The sequence below is a fragment of the Xiphophorus maculatus genome, chromosome 22 (genome assembly GCF_002775205.1).
Source record: "Xiphophorus maculatus strain JP 163 A chromosome 22, X_maculatus-5.0-male, whole genome shotgun sequence".
Classification (NCBI taxonomy): domain Eukaryota; kingdom Metazoa; phylum Chordata; class Actinopteri; order Cyprinodontiformes; family Poeciliidae; genus Xiphophorus; species Xiphophorus maculatus.
The window spans coordinates 13221301-13238789 of record NC_036464.1 but is presented as its reverse complement, the minus strand read 5'-3'; the positions used below and the strand labels follow the sequence as shown (position 1 = coordinate 13238789).

The 17489-nt window shown below is 39.7% G+C and overlaps 2 protein-coding genes across 2 annotated transcripts in view; one reads left to right on the top strand and one right to left on the bottom strand.

Moving 5' to 3' along the window:
- Positions 1 to 429: 429 nt before the first annotated feature.
- On the top strand, positions 430 to 12562 carry rrp12 (ribosomal RNA processing 12 homolog). Its single transcript, XM_014469283.2, has 34 exons — positions 430 to 636; positions 1517 to 1746; positions 1864 to 1947; positions 2084 to 2160; positions 2248 to 2353; positions 2441 to 2557; positions 2675 to 2813; positions 3418 to 3545; positions 3633 to 3731; positions 3808 to 3899; positions 3984 to 4095; positions 4193 to 4293; positions 4384 to 4498; positions 4582 to 4724; positions 4814 to 4935; positions 5214 to 5278; positions 5896 to 6058; positions 6148 to 6302; positions 6381 to 6448; positions 6556 to 6649; positions 7801 to 7959; positions 8050 to 8130; positions 8214 to 8319; positions 8401 to 8508; positions 8602 to 8759; positions 9369 to 9460; positions 9539 to 9697; positions 9770 to 9939; positions 10028 to 10138; positions 10213 to 10259; positions 10356 to 10434; positions 11749 to 11816; positions 11902 to 11984; positions 12062 to 12562. Exons 1-34 carry the CDS (start codon positions 498 to 500, stop codon positions 12162 to 12164), a joined length of 3873 nt encoding a protein of 1290 aa, XP_014324769.1. The 5' UTR covers positions 430 to 497; the 3' UTR covers positions 12165 to 12562.
- A 1386-nt stretch (positions 12563 to 13948) lies between these two features.
- Positions 13949 to 17489, bottom strand: part of LOC102230168 (anthrax toxin receptor 1-like) — a 29655-nt gene continuing 26114 nt past the window's right edge. The window contains exon 18 of the mRNA XM_023327879.1: positions 13949 to 15807. Within this exon, the coding sequence (XP_023183647.1) occupies positions 15511 to 15807 (297 nt within the window). The 3' untranslated portion in view covers positions 13949 to 15510. The remainder of the gene's footprint in view (positions 15808 to 17489) is intronic.

The following is a 17489-nucleotide window of genomic DNA, read 5'->3' as shown; positions in this document are numbered from 1 at the left end:
GAAGGGCCATTCTGCCTTGTGCTGAAGAATAAAATGCCCTTAAAATTCATATTTCAAGAAAAACAACAACCTCAAAAATATCAATAATTCAGCAACATCTTTGTTTCACACCAACGTTGTTAACATTACGAAGCCACCAGTCTAGTCGCTGCTTGGTCAAACCGAAAACTTGCTGGTTGGGATTAAACACAGTATTTCTGAAGAAAAACCAAGACATCCAGAGAAATTGTTAGGAATCAATTCCTGGGCTGGAACACCTGCAAAAACAAAGTGGAACTTATTAGTTTGTAAGTTGTCTGTATGGCTGTAACAGAAATCATAGCCGCACAAATAGGAGGGAGGGCTGTTTGTCGTGAACAGCGCCATCTACTGGCACACCAACATAACGTCGAATTGGACTCGACAGCAAATCTTGTGACGTCATCCAGCGAGCGACGGAGTCCTCTGGAGCTCCACAGTCAGCAGTGGAGAAACGTGATTATTTTCGGCCCTGAAAAATGGTGAAATCAGGGAAACTTCGGTCGGGGACCGGGGTCAAGTTGAAGCGCTGGAAGAAAGGACACAGCAGCGACTCCAATCCGCAGACCAGCCGGTTCCGACAGGCGGCGAAAAGCCGCTTTTTCAGCAGACCCAGCGGTAAGAGATACACACGTGGGTCTCAGAGAGCTAACATCAGCCACACTAGCCATTTAACTTAGATAACTTTATCTGTTACGCTGCTTAGCAAACACCCAGTATCATACTCTCAGGAGTAAATCCCCCTGACCTTTCTGTTCAGTCGGTCTGTAAAATCCTAAATGGAGTTTGTAAGCACTGAGAAACACACTGGTCATTATTTGACATGATTACTTCACTGCTACAGTTCACAACACAGAGGCATAACTGGACATATGTTACAGATTTTCATGTACTGTATGTTTGCCTATTACCACTTGCCTAAAAATTTTAAGGAATGCAGTTTTAAGACATCAGCCTCTAATATAATTCAGGACTCACAGGACAGTCTGGATAAGTATGAAGCTTTATTAAAGTATTTTTTATGTTTGGATAAGGATAGAAAATCAGTGGAACAAAAATATTAATAGTTTCACTTTATCTTGTTTTCTGAATGATGTAATCATGATGTAATCATGTTAAACAAATAGGTGTTTATCCACCCATTTGTTTACCATTCATTCACCAATCTACCTGATTCATCTGTTTATCTGTATACTCTTACAAAGTTGTTTTCTTGCATATTCCATACTCTTTTTTTTGTAATGAACCATTACATGTGTGGTGTAAAAACAGAAAAGAGGAAAATATTAAGCTGTAAAAATGTTTTACTTTCATGGTAAACTTGTGTAGGAACTATGGATGTAATTGTCTAAACAAGCCTGTAAACACAATGATAAATTAATTTATATCACATAGTAAGTCGGGCCCTCTTAACTCTTTTTGTGAGTAAATGTTGAACTTTAGTTTGGGAGTGACAGCAATGAATTGATATCTTTCTGTTTTGTTTTTACTTCCACAGCGAAGAGTGACCTGACTGTTGATGCTCTCAAGCTTCACAATGAGCTGCAGGCTGGGCCCCTGGAGCTTAATGCAGAGGCCCGTAAGGATACGCAAATGGAAGAAGAGCCTGATGAGAGACTGTCGGAGAGAACATCGGGCACCTTCCTGAGTGGCCTGTCCGATTGTTCCAACCTCACATTCAGAAAGGTGCAGCGCTTCTGGGAGTCCAACTCCGCTGCACATAAAGAGGTAGGACTACGGGTGTATTGCCTGCCCCCTGCATACTCCCAATTTCTAAACTTAGCATGAGCAATATTTTGTAGCATATCTGCACCTGCTGTAACTGAGTCTTTTGATGTTTGCCAGATTTGTGCAGTTTTAGCTGCTGTTACTGAAGTGATCCGAAGTCAAGGCGGGAAGGAAACAGAGACGGAGTACTTTGCTGCTTTAGTGAGTGTTTCACTGGTTTATATTTTGTTTAAAGTTTGTGGTAAAAAAGAAAGAAAGAAAGAAACTAAGAAAGAAATGTTATCCCCTTAGATTAATTAGCTTTATTTCTAATTAGTCTGTTTTTGATTTTTGGTAGATGACGACCTTGGAAGTTGTGGAATCAGAAGAATCTCAGACTGCAGTGGCTTATCTTCTCAACCTTGTCATGAAACGGTAGAAATTAGAAAATGTTTGTCTTTTCCATGACTGAACATATTATACCTGATTAATACTGACTGCTCAGTGTTTGGGTGTCACCAGTGTTCCAGCTCCAGTGCTTAAGTCCAAGTTCTCAGACACCACCAAGGCTCTCATGGACATCATGTCTAAACAAGTTTCATCTGATGCATCTTCAGCTCTCAGATGGGTGAGAGGATTTTCCGGTTTGCCTTTGTGTTGTTCTGTTTTCACTCTGTTTTTAAATGTATATTGTTTTTTGCATTTGCATCTATAGATCTTGTCCTGCTTGGCCACTTTGTTGAGGAAGCAGGATGTTTCTGTCTGGAGCTACCCATCTACTCTGCAGGCTTATCATGGTCTGCTCAGCTTCACGGTGCACAGCAAGCCAAAGGTCACTCCCACTGGCTTAAATAAACAGAAACCTTATTTACTTTTCATCCAAAAAATTACAATACAAGATTTTCCTAACAAGTGATTGTCTATTTTGTTTGTTTTTTACCCCCCTCAGGTCCGTAAAGCAGCTCAGCAAGGCGTTTGCTCCATTCTTCGAGGCAGCGACTTCCTCTTTGCTGATGATGCTCCAAGCCATCACCCCGCTGCTGTCACTACAGCCAAGTTTTGCATCAAAGAAATAGAGCAGGCAGGAGGTGAGGCATCATGGTTGTTAGTTTACTTAACTGATGTAGTAAAATGTTCACTTTCCAGTTAAAGGATGGAATTTTATATCTAGTAATTAGTTAAAATCAGCAAATTTTGTACACAAAAACAGTCAGAAAGTGAATTAGGTAATATAAGGATCTGCATGTAATGTATGTTGTTGGGATTTTACACCATAAACCAACACAATGTATTCATAATTGTGATGCAGACTGCAGAAAGGTCAAATATAAAGCTGTGGAGAAGTTTAAAGCTGGGTTATGCTCTAAAAGAACAAACTGTATGCAAATGTTTGTCACATTTTAGACCACAAAAAAAAATGTAATTGTGTTGTATGAAGTTTTTAAAATCCCATTGTGGATTAATGTGACAAAATGCAAACTAGTTCAACTGATGTGAATAGTTATGCAAGGGTCTCAGCTGATTATACTGAAGTAAGTTTCGAAATGGCTGCAGAAAATGTTTGGAAGACCATGTCCGGTCCAAATGTTTGCTTTTTGAAAGTTGTGGTGATCCAACGAGAGAACATCCTCTTTAGCAATTATATTAAAATGTGTCCGATGAGCCATGAGTTGATCTTTGGCACCTCGTCAGGTAGCAAAGAGGACACCACCACCCTCCATGTGCTCTGCCTCCTGAAGGAGCTGATGGGATCGTTTCCTCTGGGAGCCGTTAAGTCCTGCTGTGAAACTCTGCTGCGTGTCATGACTCTCAGCCATGTGGTGAGTTCCCCCAGCTGCAGCTACTTTGGTGCTTCTTTGGACTTTTTTTTTTAAAGCAATGCTTCTTCTGTTTGTCTCGGCTGTAAGATGGTAACAGCCAGCGCCATGCAGGCGTTTCATCGGCTCTTCATTGCAAAGCCGAATTCATCGTCCCTCTCTGCAGAACTCAATGCCCAGATCATCACGGTGAGACAAAAGCAATGTGCCCCGTTACTCATGGCGTAAAATCTGCTGAAGACTCACTCTCAGTTGTCTTCCTCAGGCTCTCTATGACTACCTTCCCAGTGAGAATGACCTGCAGCCTCTGCTAGCCTGGCTTACCGTCATGGAGAAAGCACATGTTCACCTGGCAAGGTATAGTTGGTCAAGATTGGAGAGCGAGATTGAAAGGACTTTTCTCAGGTGTGTCACTGACCTTCTGTGTGTCTTTTGGTCCAGTTTGCAGAGTTCTCTGAGTTTAGGTCACCTCCCTCGGCTGTTCTCTGCTACCATGTCCTGCCTGCTGTCGCCGCACACACAGGTGGTCTCTGCAGCCACCAACACACTTAAGGTAATAGGCACTGAAACTGACAGCAATTAAACTTTTCGGTGTTGTTTTTGGTGTGTGCATATGCTAAATGGTTATGTATGATGTCTTTATATCTCAGAGTTTGTTGACTGAGTGTGTTGCTCCTCACATGGAGGAAATGGGGATGATCACTGCCACCGCCTCTGCAGGGAACCCCTCATATGTCTGTAAAATGTTTCGGTAAGATCGCAGATAGTTTTTTGTGTTTTTTAACCGTTTTTCCATAAGTCACTACACAACTACTAACTGTCTGTACTTGCATTTTTCCAGCATTGTGGAGGAAGGATTATCCTATCGCTTTCATGCCTCGTGGCCCTTTGTGCTGCAGATCCTTGGTTGCTTTTACAGAGCTGCAGGAAAACAAGCTCACCCTATCATGACTAAGGTATAGCCTTGACATGTTGAAACCCTTAAGATGATAAAGAGTAAAATGAAGTGGACTGACACTTCTTCCCTTGTGCTGGACAGTCCCTGCAGTCCCTGTCAGACCTGCGCTCCGTCCCTCAATTCTCCTTCAGCGGGGAGTTGGACCTGGCTGTGGGAGGCGCTGTGGAAAGTATGGGGCCTGAAGTGGTGCTGGCCGCTGTGCCTCTCAACATCACCGGCTACAAGTACTACGCCAAAACGACAGGATGTTCTGCTGTCTTTACTGTGATTTTATGAACTTTTGCTTGTGTTTTTTTGTCGTTTTTTTTTTTAGTGATGACTTGGAGTTCCCTCGCAGCTGGTTGGTTCCAGTCATCCGAGATCACGTGAAAAACACTCGCCTCGGTTTTTTTGCTTCTTATTTTCTCCCTTTGGCCACTACACTCAAGCAAAGAGGCAAGTTACAAGTTTATTGAGATAAAACTATTAACTAGATTTAGCATCTTGTATTAATGATCAGTACTACTAGCATTGCTAATAATCAGTTTCCAGATCTATTCCCTACAGAATGTAAACCGTGACCGTAGCTTTGAAGTTTCCAAAAGGTTACTAAAATCTCCAAAATTAGCTATTGTTAAGTCTCTCTCTCATGCGCTAGCAGCTTGAATGAATGTGGACTAGGAAATAAAATGTTGTGTTTTTACATGCTTTAACTGGCTAATCCTGTTTTGTAGCTGAAGAGTTGGAGCAAGAAGGAAAGAAGCTGGAAGCAAAAGTCTACCAGACATTACAGCTTCAGGTAACAAAAAAAACAACAAAAACTTGTCTCGTTGCTTTAACTTTTCACTTAATTTTGACTGGTGTTATAAGTGTTGAATTTTGGAGTTATTTACTTAATGTTTATTGGATCCGGGACAAGGGGTTAAAAAATATCTACATTTAGGGGAAAAACAACCGTTATTCACAAGCCCACTAGCCTAAGACCTCTGACAATATCAGTTGTATTTAGCCTCCATTTTCTTGATTTCTCTTAGCATTTGCTTCTAATAATATCAAAGAGGATGTGGTAACAGTGGATAGAAATGGCAAGAAAAAGAACTCCAACAGAGTGGGGTAGGACGGACAAACAAGAAAAAAGAACAATCATTGATCCAGAATGACTTACTCCTGAGGTTAAAAAATGTCCACAGATTAAATGACAATAGAATGATAAGCTAAACACACAATCTCTGGGCCGGGAGTTTGTTCTATAATATAAAACTGAGAAAGCTAAATGCATAGATAGGTAGGTCAGTGACTTCATCCAGGAAGTGAGCCTGCTAAGCTTGGATGCACCAGGCCTGGTGTACTTTCTATGGTTACAACAAACCAGATTGTGCATAAGCAAACAATGCTGATCTAAGTTCCACATTTCAGATTTGGACCATGCTTCCTGGCTTCTGCACATGTCCAGTGGACCTGACGGCGTCCTTCAAGGGCGTCGCCCGGACGCTCGGCATGGCCATTAACGAACGGCCAGACCTGCGCCTCACCGTGTGCCAAGCTCTGCGTACGCTGATCAACAAGAGCTGCTCCACAGGTGGCAAATGTTCCCAGAGGTCGTCTCTTTGTGCAAACTGTTGCATCGTTGCAGTGTTATAATCATTCCTGTATGCGATCATGTTGAAGTGGAAGAAAAGGCAGAATTGGGACGGTTCTCCAAAAACTTCCTGCCCATCCTTTTCAACCTGTACAGCCAGCAGCCTGCAGACGGGGACTCTGGTACTTACAGGATGGCTGTGCTGGACACCATCAAAGTCTACTTAACTGTCACTGATATGCAGGTAACATTTTAGCGCTTCTGTTGTGCTGAAGAGTGTTAAAATGATCTGCTTATGCAATTTTACTTTGATCATCCGCAGCTGATCTGCACATTGCTGCAAAAAGCCTCTGACCGGCTGACCAGCACGGAGAGCGTTGAGTTCACACGGTAGGACATCTAACTGGGATCCACTGGGTTTGATTTCCATCAGAAAATGATTAATATATTTTCATCATCTGTTTGCTGATCCTGTTCCGGTCCGATCTTCTTCTCAGGCTTGCAGTGATGGACCTTGTGGTTGCCATGGCTCCCTTCGTTGATGAAAGCACTATGGCCAAAACGTTTGAGCTCATAAGACCATATATGGAGGTATGTTTAATGATGCATCGAAATAAATAAAAATATAATTGAAAAGTTACTTGAATCAACAAGTTTAACTCTGACTCTGTCTTATATCGAATAAAAACCCAAATTTCCGTTTCCCAGAAAATTTGAAACAAATTAGACCAATAAAAAAGTATTTGTAATACAGAAAACTTACTTTTATGTACTGTGTATTAGCCGCCCGGCTAGAGCTCTTTTTGCTGCAATTACTGCATGAATGCAGAGTGGTTTGGAGCCTGAATGAATGAAGCAAAGGTTCCCTTTATAGAGTCCTGCAGCTCGACTGCATTGTTGGCTCTGGTACGTCCCATCATTCTCGACAACCCTCTGTGGATTCTTTATAGGCTTTAGATCAGATGAGGTTGCTGGTCAGTCAGCCACATTAATCTCTTCCAAAAGAGTAAGCATTGTTGCTTTTGGCAGTGCAGGAGTCGAATCTTGCATGAGAATCAGATCAGCTGCTTCACAAACTTTGCCAAGACAGGGAGACATGAAGTGCTCTTGAATTTCTGGGTAGACAGCTGTGCTGACTTTGGACTTTATAAAGCACAGCGGGCCAAAAGCAGCAGCTGCCATGGCTCCCTAATAACACTGACTGGAAACTTGGTAGTGGTCTCCACTCCTCCAGAATCAGAGATTTTAATGTTCAAATGGAATAAACTTCCTTTATCTGAAGTAGTTGTAGCCTAAGTCCTGGTTATATCTATGTGGGTTTGCTTGAGTGCCTTTTTTTCCAACATTTTTATTTCTTGCTAAACTTTCTAATAATGTACTTCATTACAGCACTTTGGAAGCTCCTGGCTTCTTTATTTCCTTTCTTTTGAGTAAACCTGCTTGTAAAGAGGGTCGGTGACTGTCTGTTGAACAACTATCAAGTTAGCAGTCTTTCCCATGACTGTGTAGGATGTACCATTTCTGTTTTTAACTATTTTTAGTTGGTTCTAAAAAATTCTATTTTATTTTTCAGAGAAATACATTTTTGTTTGTCGCTCTGTAATGAATTTATTAACAAGATTTATAACTTTTTAAAAATCAGTTTTCACTGTTCTAGAAAAAATATTGGTTGCCCTTGCAGTTTTTTAATTCAGGCCCTTTTTAGAAGGTTTCTTTTTTTTTTTTATTGCATTTGTGTTCAGGCCAAAGAGCCGGGCATGCAGAAGAAGGCATACCGCGTGTTGGAGGAGATGTGCGGAGCAGAGAGAGACGAGTGTAAATCCTTTGTCCTGTCCAACCTGGAAACTCTGAAAACTGTCCTGCTTGACACTCTTAAAAATGCTTCGTCTCCCGCAAAGAGGGTAAAATCTTTATATATGTAGAAAAACATCCTGTACGCCTGACTGATGTGATTCACTCCCACCTGACTGCTTTGTTTTCGCTTTTCTCAGCCGAGACTCAAGTGTCTTATCCATATCGTGAAAAGGTTGAATGAGGAGCACAAGGGCTTCATCACTGCGCTGCTGCCGGAGGTGCAAACGCAAATCAGAGCTGATGACAACAGACACAGACAGAGCTCATGTATTTGGTGTTTATGAGGATTTCTGCCCTGCAGGTGATCATCTGTACCAAGGAGGTTTCTGTTGGAGCTCGTAAGAACGCCTACAGTCTTCTGGTGGAAATAGGAAACGCTTTTGTTCGCTTCTGTGGGAACAAAAAAGGTGTTGCATTGTTTCTGAATACATGTAAGTTTGTAACATTGGAATTTATAAAACAGCTAACATTACCTGCCTCGATTATAGATGCGATGGAGGAGTATTTGGCTCTGGTGTATGCAGGACTCACCGGATCCGTCACCATGATCACTTGCACCATTTTGGCATTGACTCGTCTTGTGTTTGAGTACAAAGGTGGGTTTCATTTGTATGTTTTCACCTGGACTTATGAAAAAAAATGACATCTGTGCGGCAGACTCACTTTTACTTTTTACATTTGTCTTTCAGACTCGATAGACGTTTCCACCATGGAGCAGCTGCTGCAAAACGTCTGTCTGCTGCTTTCGTCTCGAACCAGGGAGGTCGTCAAAGCGGCTTTGGGCTTCATCAAAGTCATCCTGTTTATCATGGACCCCAAAGCTTTGGGCTCACACGTTACCCTTATGGTATGAACTGTACATTACCGGTGACAAAATGTTTCAAAGGAGCTCTCCATGACAACCAAGTCAGTCAGTCCCACCCCTCCACAGAGAGTTGATACTCAGAAATATTCTGTTTTGGATAATTTTCTTAATTTCAACAGATTAATATGTTGTTGTTTTTTTTTTGCACTAAAACAAAATACGAGAATGTACTTTCCAACTCATATTTAACTTGATTTAAGGTAACAGTTTCTGAATAATGACTAAAATTATGGGTCTGTCTGCTGGTTAAAACTCCAGAATCCTCTTTTTTAAAAAATAAAAAATTTGTCAACATTTTCAACTGTCTTAATTCTGATTGAAATAAATGACCTGGTGCCCATCGCACTTACATAGTTTAAAAGTCACATGTACACTGCACACATAGGACATTTTGTCCAAATAGTTGCCCATTGATGATCAATCAAACGTTTACGATGTAAAATGTCTTATCTAAGAGAAATTGTAAAGATTTTGATGTAATTGACAAAAAAAATTGTTAATATTTAAACAGTAGATTAAAGGTTTAGTGCGTAAACATTTAGTAGTGAGGATATAATATGATAAAATACTTTTTGTTCCCTCTCTGTTCAGATGGAGGGAGTTGGAAACATCAAGGATGATGTAAGAAGGCATTTCAGAACCAAACTCAAGAACATCTTCACTAAATTTATCCGAAAGTTTGGGTGAGTTTTCTTCCTAGCTATGTTATTTGTTAGCATTAAGCTTTCCTTCTCCTGAAAGCTCTGATTATGGGTTTCCAGCTTTGAGCTGGTGAAGAGCATGCTGCCTGCAGAGCACCACAAGGTGCTGACAAACATCCGCAAAGCCGAGGCCCGAAACAAGAGGCGGAAGCAGGTCGCAGAGGAGCAGGACGCATCGTCAGAGAGCGAAGAGGAGACGTCTAAAGGAAAAAGCGAAAGGTACAACAACAGCTCCCCACACGAAACTCACTTTCGTGTATATGTTTATCACATTCCCTGTTTTCGTTCTAGTATTGAAGACATCCTGGCTGAGTCTGACGGTGATTTGTCTGAGGATGAAGGGAAGTCTCGTAACACCCAGAAGAAATCAAGCAAACAGAAAGGGAAAGCGTGGCTGAAGGAGGGAGAGGGAGATGATCCTTTGAACTTCTTGGATCCAAAGGTTTCACAAAGAGTTCTAGGTACTACGATATTGTGAGGCTCCTTGCTTTAATCAGAGAACAATTATGAGGTTCAGAGGAGTTAAAATGATGTTTTGCTGTTTCTCAGCCACAAATCCACAGCTGAAGAAGATCACCAAGGTCGAACACGGCTTCAAGGTGACCTCAGACGGACGGCTCATCATCAGAGAGGATGACGAGGACGATAGGAAAAATAAAGGTTAGAGGAGTCCGGTGGTGTCGTTGCAAGAGCTTTTTGTGTGAACACACTGACGGCGGTGCTTCTCTTCACAGGTGGAGAAGAGATGAATGATATCCTGGAGGAAGCAGGAGTGAAATCTGTGAGTTGAGCACGGTGTATTTTCCTATATTTGGAAAAACTCAAAACTTTTGTAAGCTGTTTTGCTTTTTTTCTTTCTTTTTTTTTGCACTTGCAGAAAAAATCCCAGAAGAGAAAGTTTCAAGATGACAATTTAGACGAGGACATGGATGTTGAACCTCAATTGAAATATAAAGGTAACTAAAGAAGATATTCCTCTTGATTACTGAACTGCCTTGGAGATGAAATGACACTATTTATCCTTTTTCTCATTTTGTTATGTTGTAACCAGAAACCTCAGTGGTGTTTTATTTGAATTTTAGTATTGATTATTTGTGAAATGGAAAGATGTCGATATGTGTTTTTAATGTGCTTGCATGCATTCAAGGCCCTGACTTAGCACTTTAGTTCAGTGTGCTGAAAGAGATGCAAGTCTTCTGAGTTAAAATCCCTACCAGCCTCTGACCCAATTTTCTTTCACAAAGTGGCTTAGAGTGGATGGAGTGGATCTGTGAACATCAAGTCTGGCCACAGATTACAAATTTGGTTTTATTCTCTTCTTTGATTATGCCATTCTGACAAATGAATGCACTTTGATGTAACCCACTCCTTTTAGCTCTGACTGTATATTTAGAGTTGCTCTGGTGAAATGGAACCAGGCGAACCTCTGCCTCAATCTCAGTCTTGTGCAGATTTTCTTCAAGGATTTCTCCCTGACCAGGCTCCTTTTCCCTGGTGAAGAAAAGCATTCCTACAGCAGACTGCTGCCACAACCATGCTTCACGGTGTGGGTGGTTTGCACAAACTGACTTGCATTGTTAATCTTCGACCACACAAAGTGTTTTGCACATAGGCCAAAAGACTCTTCAATGTTTGCTGTATCCTATACACAGCTTGTGGGAAACTGCAGACAACCATTTCTACCTTAAATCCAGCTTAATAAAACCCATTCAGAATCACAAAAGTTACCTGGCCTTTTTGAAGAAAGAACAATTTATTATTTTTAACACATATGTACTTTAGAAAATGTGTCTTTATTAAACCACTACCATTTTTCTTATATTTGAAAAACTCAAAACATTTGCAAAAAAAGAGGATGGATATGTGTTCTTTCATGGGGTGTAGAAAAATTATGGTGGGAAAAAGACTCAGTTTTCAACCTAATGGCCAGAAAAAAATAATCCAAAATAATATTACTGGCTCTTTTGGATAATTCAGTAATACAATGCAATACAATGTTATTTTCATGCAATACAATTATTGCATGAAAAGAACCACAAAATTGCTAAAAACATTGAATTTGCTATCATTTCTAAGTCTAAAAGCATTAGTTGGTTCTTTATCATTTTTAGCCCAAGTTATGAAGAGCCGATACGGAAGGGCCACAGGTTGCAGACTCGCATAAAATCCAGTTAAAGTACATTAAGGTTTGCAGTTGTGTTGTGGCAAGGTTCAAATAGATGCAAACACTTTGTACATAGCACTGTGTGATGATGATGCTTTTCTCACAGCCGGCGGCTCGGGTATCCATAGACCTCTGGGACGAAGGCAAGATGTTGGATCCGATTATAAATCAAAGGTAAACAAGAACAACAATCTGCAACTGAAGTGAAGTTGCTTGAGTCTACACTGTCATTCTGAGTGTCTTTTTCTAACTCTGACAGAAAGGAAAAGGAGATGTGAAGAAAAAAGGAAAGGTGGATCCTTACGCTTACATCCCTCTGAAGAAGGACCAGCTCAATCGCAGGTATGAGCATCAGCTCATGCCATCACACTGATTTGTAGGCTTAGACTTGAGCCTAAAGTTTTGCTTTACGCCTACAGGAAGCGAGCCAAACTGCACGGTCAGTTCAAAGGCATGGTGAGAGGTGTCCAGAAGGGGGCGCAGTCTGGAAAGAAAATGCAGAAGAAAAAAAGGAAATCCTGAGGAAGATGACTTGTATTGTTTGTTGGACTGCTTTTGTAATGTGTGTATCAAAGTGAGAGCACACCTAGATATGTGTGTGTGTGTTTCAAAGATACTCTGAACATTTATCAGTTTACATCATTCAGTGGGATGGAAATGAGAATTTCTTGCTGATTATGCTCCCCTTGCCTTGTTGTTACTCAAGTGGAAGAAAAAAGAAAATCGTATCTGTACTCATTTTGACATGCCCCAAATTGATTGCATTCATACAGAGACACAACAGTTTTGTTTTCATTTCCACATTTAGCCACTTGACGTTGCTGCAGTCTTGTGTACTGTAAATTGTGATAAAGCATTGACTAATGCCATAAGGTTCCTTCAAGTGTATTAAAGTGAATTATGGAGTGCAGAGTGAACTTGCTTTTCTGTTTTGACTCATCATAAATCTGAAATAAATCCCAACTTGAACAGGGAAGTTGTTGCATTTTGCAGCTCAGCTTCAAAACTTAGGTTGTTTTTCTGACATACCGTAGTGCTGATGTGATTCATTTTCCCTGATAGGATGAAGTAATGCGAGTCATGTAATGACAGGCTGACCTTCGAGTCACTTCTGTGTTCAGTATGTCTGCATTCCTTAGGAGAAAAACAACAGGGACCTGAAGTACGAAGCAGGATTTGGGACAAAGATTAAGATTTAACCCTGGATTTCCATTGTTTTGTATGTGGTTCAGTCTTATGTAAATAGAAAGCCTTGATTTGCAATTGATAAGAAAAAATCCGATTTATCCAAAGTCGGTTAAATTTCACTTATGTTTTATATCCTACATGGATCAACATGTAGCTTCTCTGCTTTTTTGTCTTGACTTTAGTAAAAAAATATGATAAAGTTCAGAGACATGGTCTTCAATCCGTAAATAAGAGTAATGTTTGTGGATTAAAGTTGTTTTTTATTTATGATTATCGCATTTGATTGTGGATTTAAAACTATTAAAACAAATAAGTTTGTTCTTGCTATTGATATCCAAAGAAAATTACACTGAGCAGTAGGGCTGTTGTAAAAGAATATTTTAGTAATCGAGTACTCTATAGAATATTTTTACAATTATCCGAGGAACCAGATCTCTCGCTCTCTCTCTGCCAACCTGGATGTAGTCTATATCAAAGACTAGTTGGTTAATATTATTTATTCAGATTTATACACACAAAATTCGTGTGTGTAAGCATATTCTAAAATCAAACAGGGTTTCTATTTCCCCACAAAATGCTTTATATATTTACATATATTTATATATATATAATTGCAATAAGATTGAAACCACTGGATTCCTAAAATGGTCTGGATGACAAAAAAAGTCTCACCAAATATTACTTTTAATATTGTGTAACTTCATAAAGGGTACCCCATAGTATGTTGTTCAAAAAGGGGGCTAAAATATCCCTTTCTATTATTATATAACTTTAGGAATATGAGCACTGCACTTTATTACTGCAGAAATATATTTCCTGGTAAAGACTTAAAAGTTGCTTCATAAACTCTCCAGATAAATGGATGTAAAGTAATTTTTTATGGTTTTCGACATACATTTCCTGTGTAGTTTACAACAGGCCTGACATTTTGTAATTTGCTTAATTAATTTGATGTAGTTTTAAGGCATTACATCAACAAGTATTAACAAAATTCAATCAGCTAATAACCATGTAATAAAATCTGTTGACCTGCTTGTTCCTCTGCTGGTTTGAGTTACACCGTCACGGAAAAGACTCATCTTTAAATACGTAAAACAAAAACTATGAAAGGCAGCGCATAAAAAAGAAATGTCTTTATTGAAATCAGACGTGTTAATATTGAAGAAATAATGCAAACGATCATTTCAGTCAGTAAATGCAGTATACAAAGAGCCCTGAAGATACACGGTTTTCAATACAATCGTTTACTTGAATGTGTTCAAAATGATCTCAAGCACATCAGATGCCATGCCACAAAGCTCGCTAATATCTGCCATGGTGCTCCCCACCCTACAATGACTTTAAAACCTACAACCCTAAAAAGATGCTAAAGAAACGAGGGCCTGTATTACAATAAATAACATACTGAGAAACTGCCCTGCAGTTGCAATAAGACTGGTGAACATTAAAACTACATTTTAAGTAGACTGCAGTAAAGGTTTCTTTGGTTGAAAAGGTATAAAAATGTATGAATTGTTAATTAAAAAGCCAACATAAATGACCCTGCTACCACCCTTTTTGTTTACTACATGATGTATTTCATACCACCTTCTCCTTATGGATTAATATTGTGCTGCATTTATATGTAAAAACATTTCTGCTTACGTTCATAAGCCATCTGTCCCTAGCTTACTTTCAGCATTACTAAAGTTTGATAAACACTTACAACCACCACCTACTCTACGACGCTGTTACTGTACAAACAGTCCCAGTTGAATCCATGGTCTTTTTTTTTGTTTTATATTTTTTATAAAGGTTTTGACATAAGATTGATAAATTTTGCTGTCCAGCAACAAGACACAGCGCTCAAAAAAATATCTGTGCTTCTGGCCTGGAAGATTTTTCACTATGACGTTCGGTTTTCTAGGGAATTAGTTAAGATATGAGAGTGACTTGCAAAAGTATGACCTGCCTTTGTTCTTCTAACATTTTGTCATGTTACAACAACAAATTTTATTACATTTGATCAAGCATTCTAGAAGTATTGCACGGCTGTGAAGTAGCAAATCAGAAATATCTGATGTGAATTCAGTTCTCTTCACTCTGATCCTCCAAAATGAAATCTAGTTGAAATCTGTTGTTAGCAGTTTGCCACCATGTGGAAGAAGGTGCTCTGGCCAGCCGAAACCAAAGTTGACGTCATAACCCCGAAGTGTAAAACTAGCACTGCACGTGATGTAGATGACAAGATTGATTGAGCAAAATAAAGAGCAATACTGTTTGAAAATCTATTTGAGACAGAAAAACATTTAAGAGTGGGGTTGTGTACTCTCTCTCCCACGGACACCTTAAACACATTTCCACTGTGAAACATTGCTGTGGCAGCATTATGCTGAGGATCACCTTCCAGGAGGAAAAATGAACATCAACAGCTGCTCTGTTGTCTATCCAGCTTGATCGATGAGTGAATAACGATTTCAGACACAAGATATGGACAACAGAAGAGAAATAACCCAAATAGACTTGCAGCTGTAACTGCAGAAGAACATTTTCTTTCTTTTTCTTTTTAACTTCACAGTTATGCATTCCCAATGAAATACATTTATGGTAATTCTCTAGTTGTAACATGACAAGATGGAAAAAGCTCAAGTGTTTAAAATACTTCTGCAAAGCTCTGTATTTGCATCCATTCTCTTCGTCATTACAGCCTCGGTGGAGGCCGGGATGGTGGGGGTCCAAGGGGCCCAGGCGGAGCACGGGTTGGGGGTGGGCCGGGCGGGAGTCGTGTCACAGGAGGCGGCGAGCGGGACGGAGGTGCTGTGAGCGAGGATGGAGCAGTGCGCGGTCCTCTTGACGGAGGTTTCGTACGGGGGACAGAGTTGGAGACTAAAGGTTGTTCCTCAACTGGGAGAGGAGGAGGAGGAGCAGGAGAGTGAGGCATTCGGGGAGGAGCCGGCCGATCATCATCTCTGACCCGTTGAAAGCGAATACAACGACCCTGCAGAGCAAGGAGACCAGGTTTAATCACCACTGCTTTTTTGCAGAATAATGAATAAAATAGTGGCTCTCTAGAGTGTACTCTTGATAAATACCAGGCTTATAAAATGAGACCAATTAAACCAATTTTTTTTCACATATCAAGTATTTATTCTAATCAAATTAACTAATACACAAACAAATCTCTTAAAAGTGGACGAGGGAATGTAAAAAAAAATAAATAAATAAAAACACGGAATAACAAATACTTAGTTTCACCATTTTACAATTATATTCATTCTAATCAAGATAAAGATTATATGTCCTAATTTGGAAAAAAGGTTTTTCATACAGGTTACAAAGAACCAGAGGGATTTCATAGTCTCCAGGTATCAGTCAGAAGAAGGGCAGAAATCATTTATTTATATTCCACACCACAGTAAATGTGGGGAAACAGGGACATTCAAAACTTTATGAAATATCTCTAAAAAGGCAAAGAGACTGAAGGAACCTCCGACAAGGATGTGTTGTGTTTTCAATGTGACAAAAATCTCCTGTGTTGTAAGGGTTCGAGTTGCGAGAAAGAAACCTTTTCTCAGAGAAAACATGCAGTCCTGACTACAATGGAGTTTTGTATTCTCGTCTAGAGAGCCTTACTAAAATAAAATTTTGTCCTTGGTTGAAACTTGGTGTTGGAAGCAATTACTTTTCTGTTTTGTAGTCAAAAGACTCTGTAGATTACTTTCTGAAAATGAAGCCAAGTGGTGCAGAATTAGAGAAATGAATCTTTATTTTAAAGTGCCGCTATATTTCCTGCAACCGCTAGGTGTCGCCTGAGTTTACATGTGTCCCAAGTCTCAAAGACAACGTGATGGGGCTTCATTGGCAAACTGCTACTTTTATGGACGTTTTTTTTTTTTTAAAGATAGATTAACATATGGAGTTTTAATAAAAACTCTCCAGTTGTCAAGTAATGAGCTAAAAATTAATTTAACTTTTTAACATCACACTAAGTGCATGTGATCCAAGTCAACATAGATATGTATTCCTGAGAGGAAAATGCAAGGTTTGGAATGGCCTAGTCAAAGCGGAGAACTTAATCTAAAGAGAACTTTGTGGGCTCAGCTGAAGAAGGCTGTGAGCAAGAGATGTCACCATAGTCTGTTGGATTTGGGGAACTTTAATAAGGTAGAGTGAGATAATATTTTCAAGAGAAGCTGTTGTGAGTATTAGTTTAAGGGTGTGTACAATTATTCAGCTCTACCTTTTTATTTTCCGCCTCACAGATGTATTATTTTTCGATTCAAATGTCCAGGTTAAGGGTCACATTAAAAAAAAAAATTAAATAATTTATTATGGATGTGAACACTTTCCAGAAATAGGGAAAATTAATTCCTTGTATAAACTTAGTGAATTTTTTTTTTTTAGATTCAACATTCAGAATAGTTTCTGTTAGGCTTTGCCCAGCGTTGCAGATAGACACAGGAGTGTCTGATGTCTGGTGCCTCAGGGAGCACACAGAGAAGCTTCTGTTTTCCGTTCACACCTGCACCACAATAGCTGCGATGCCGGCTCTGACAAAGTGTTTTAGTCTTCAGCGTTCCCTTTTTTCTTTCAGGACAAACCTCCACTGTGATTTGGACTCTTTAGATACCAAACAGAGAGCATGTTATGTCTATAATGTGCTTGATTTGAAGCCATATA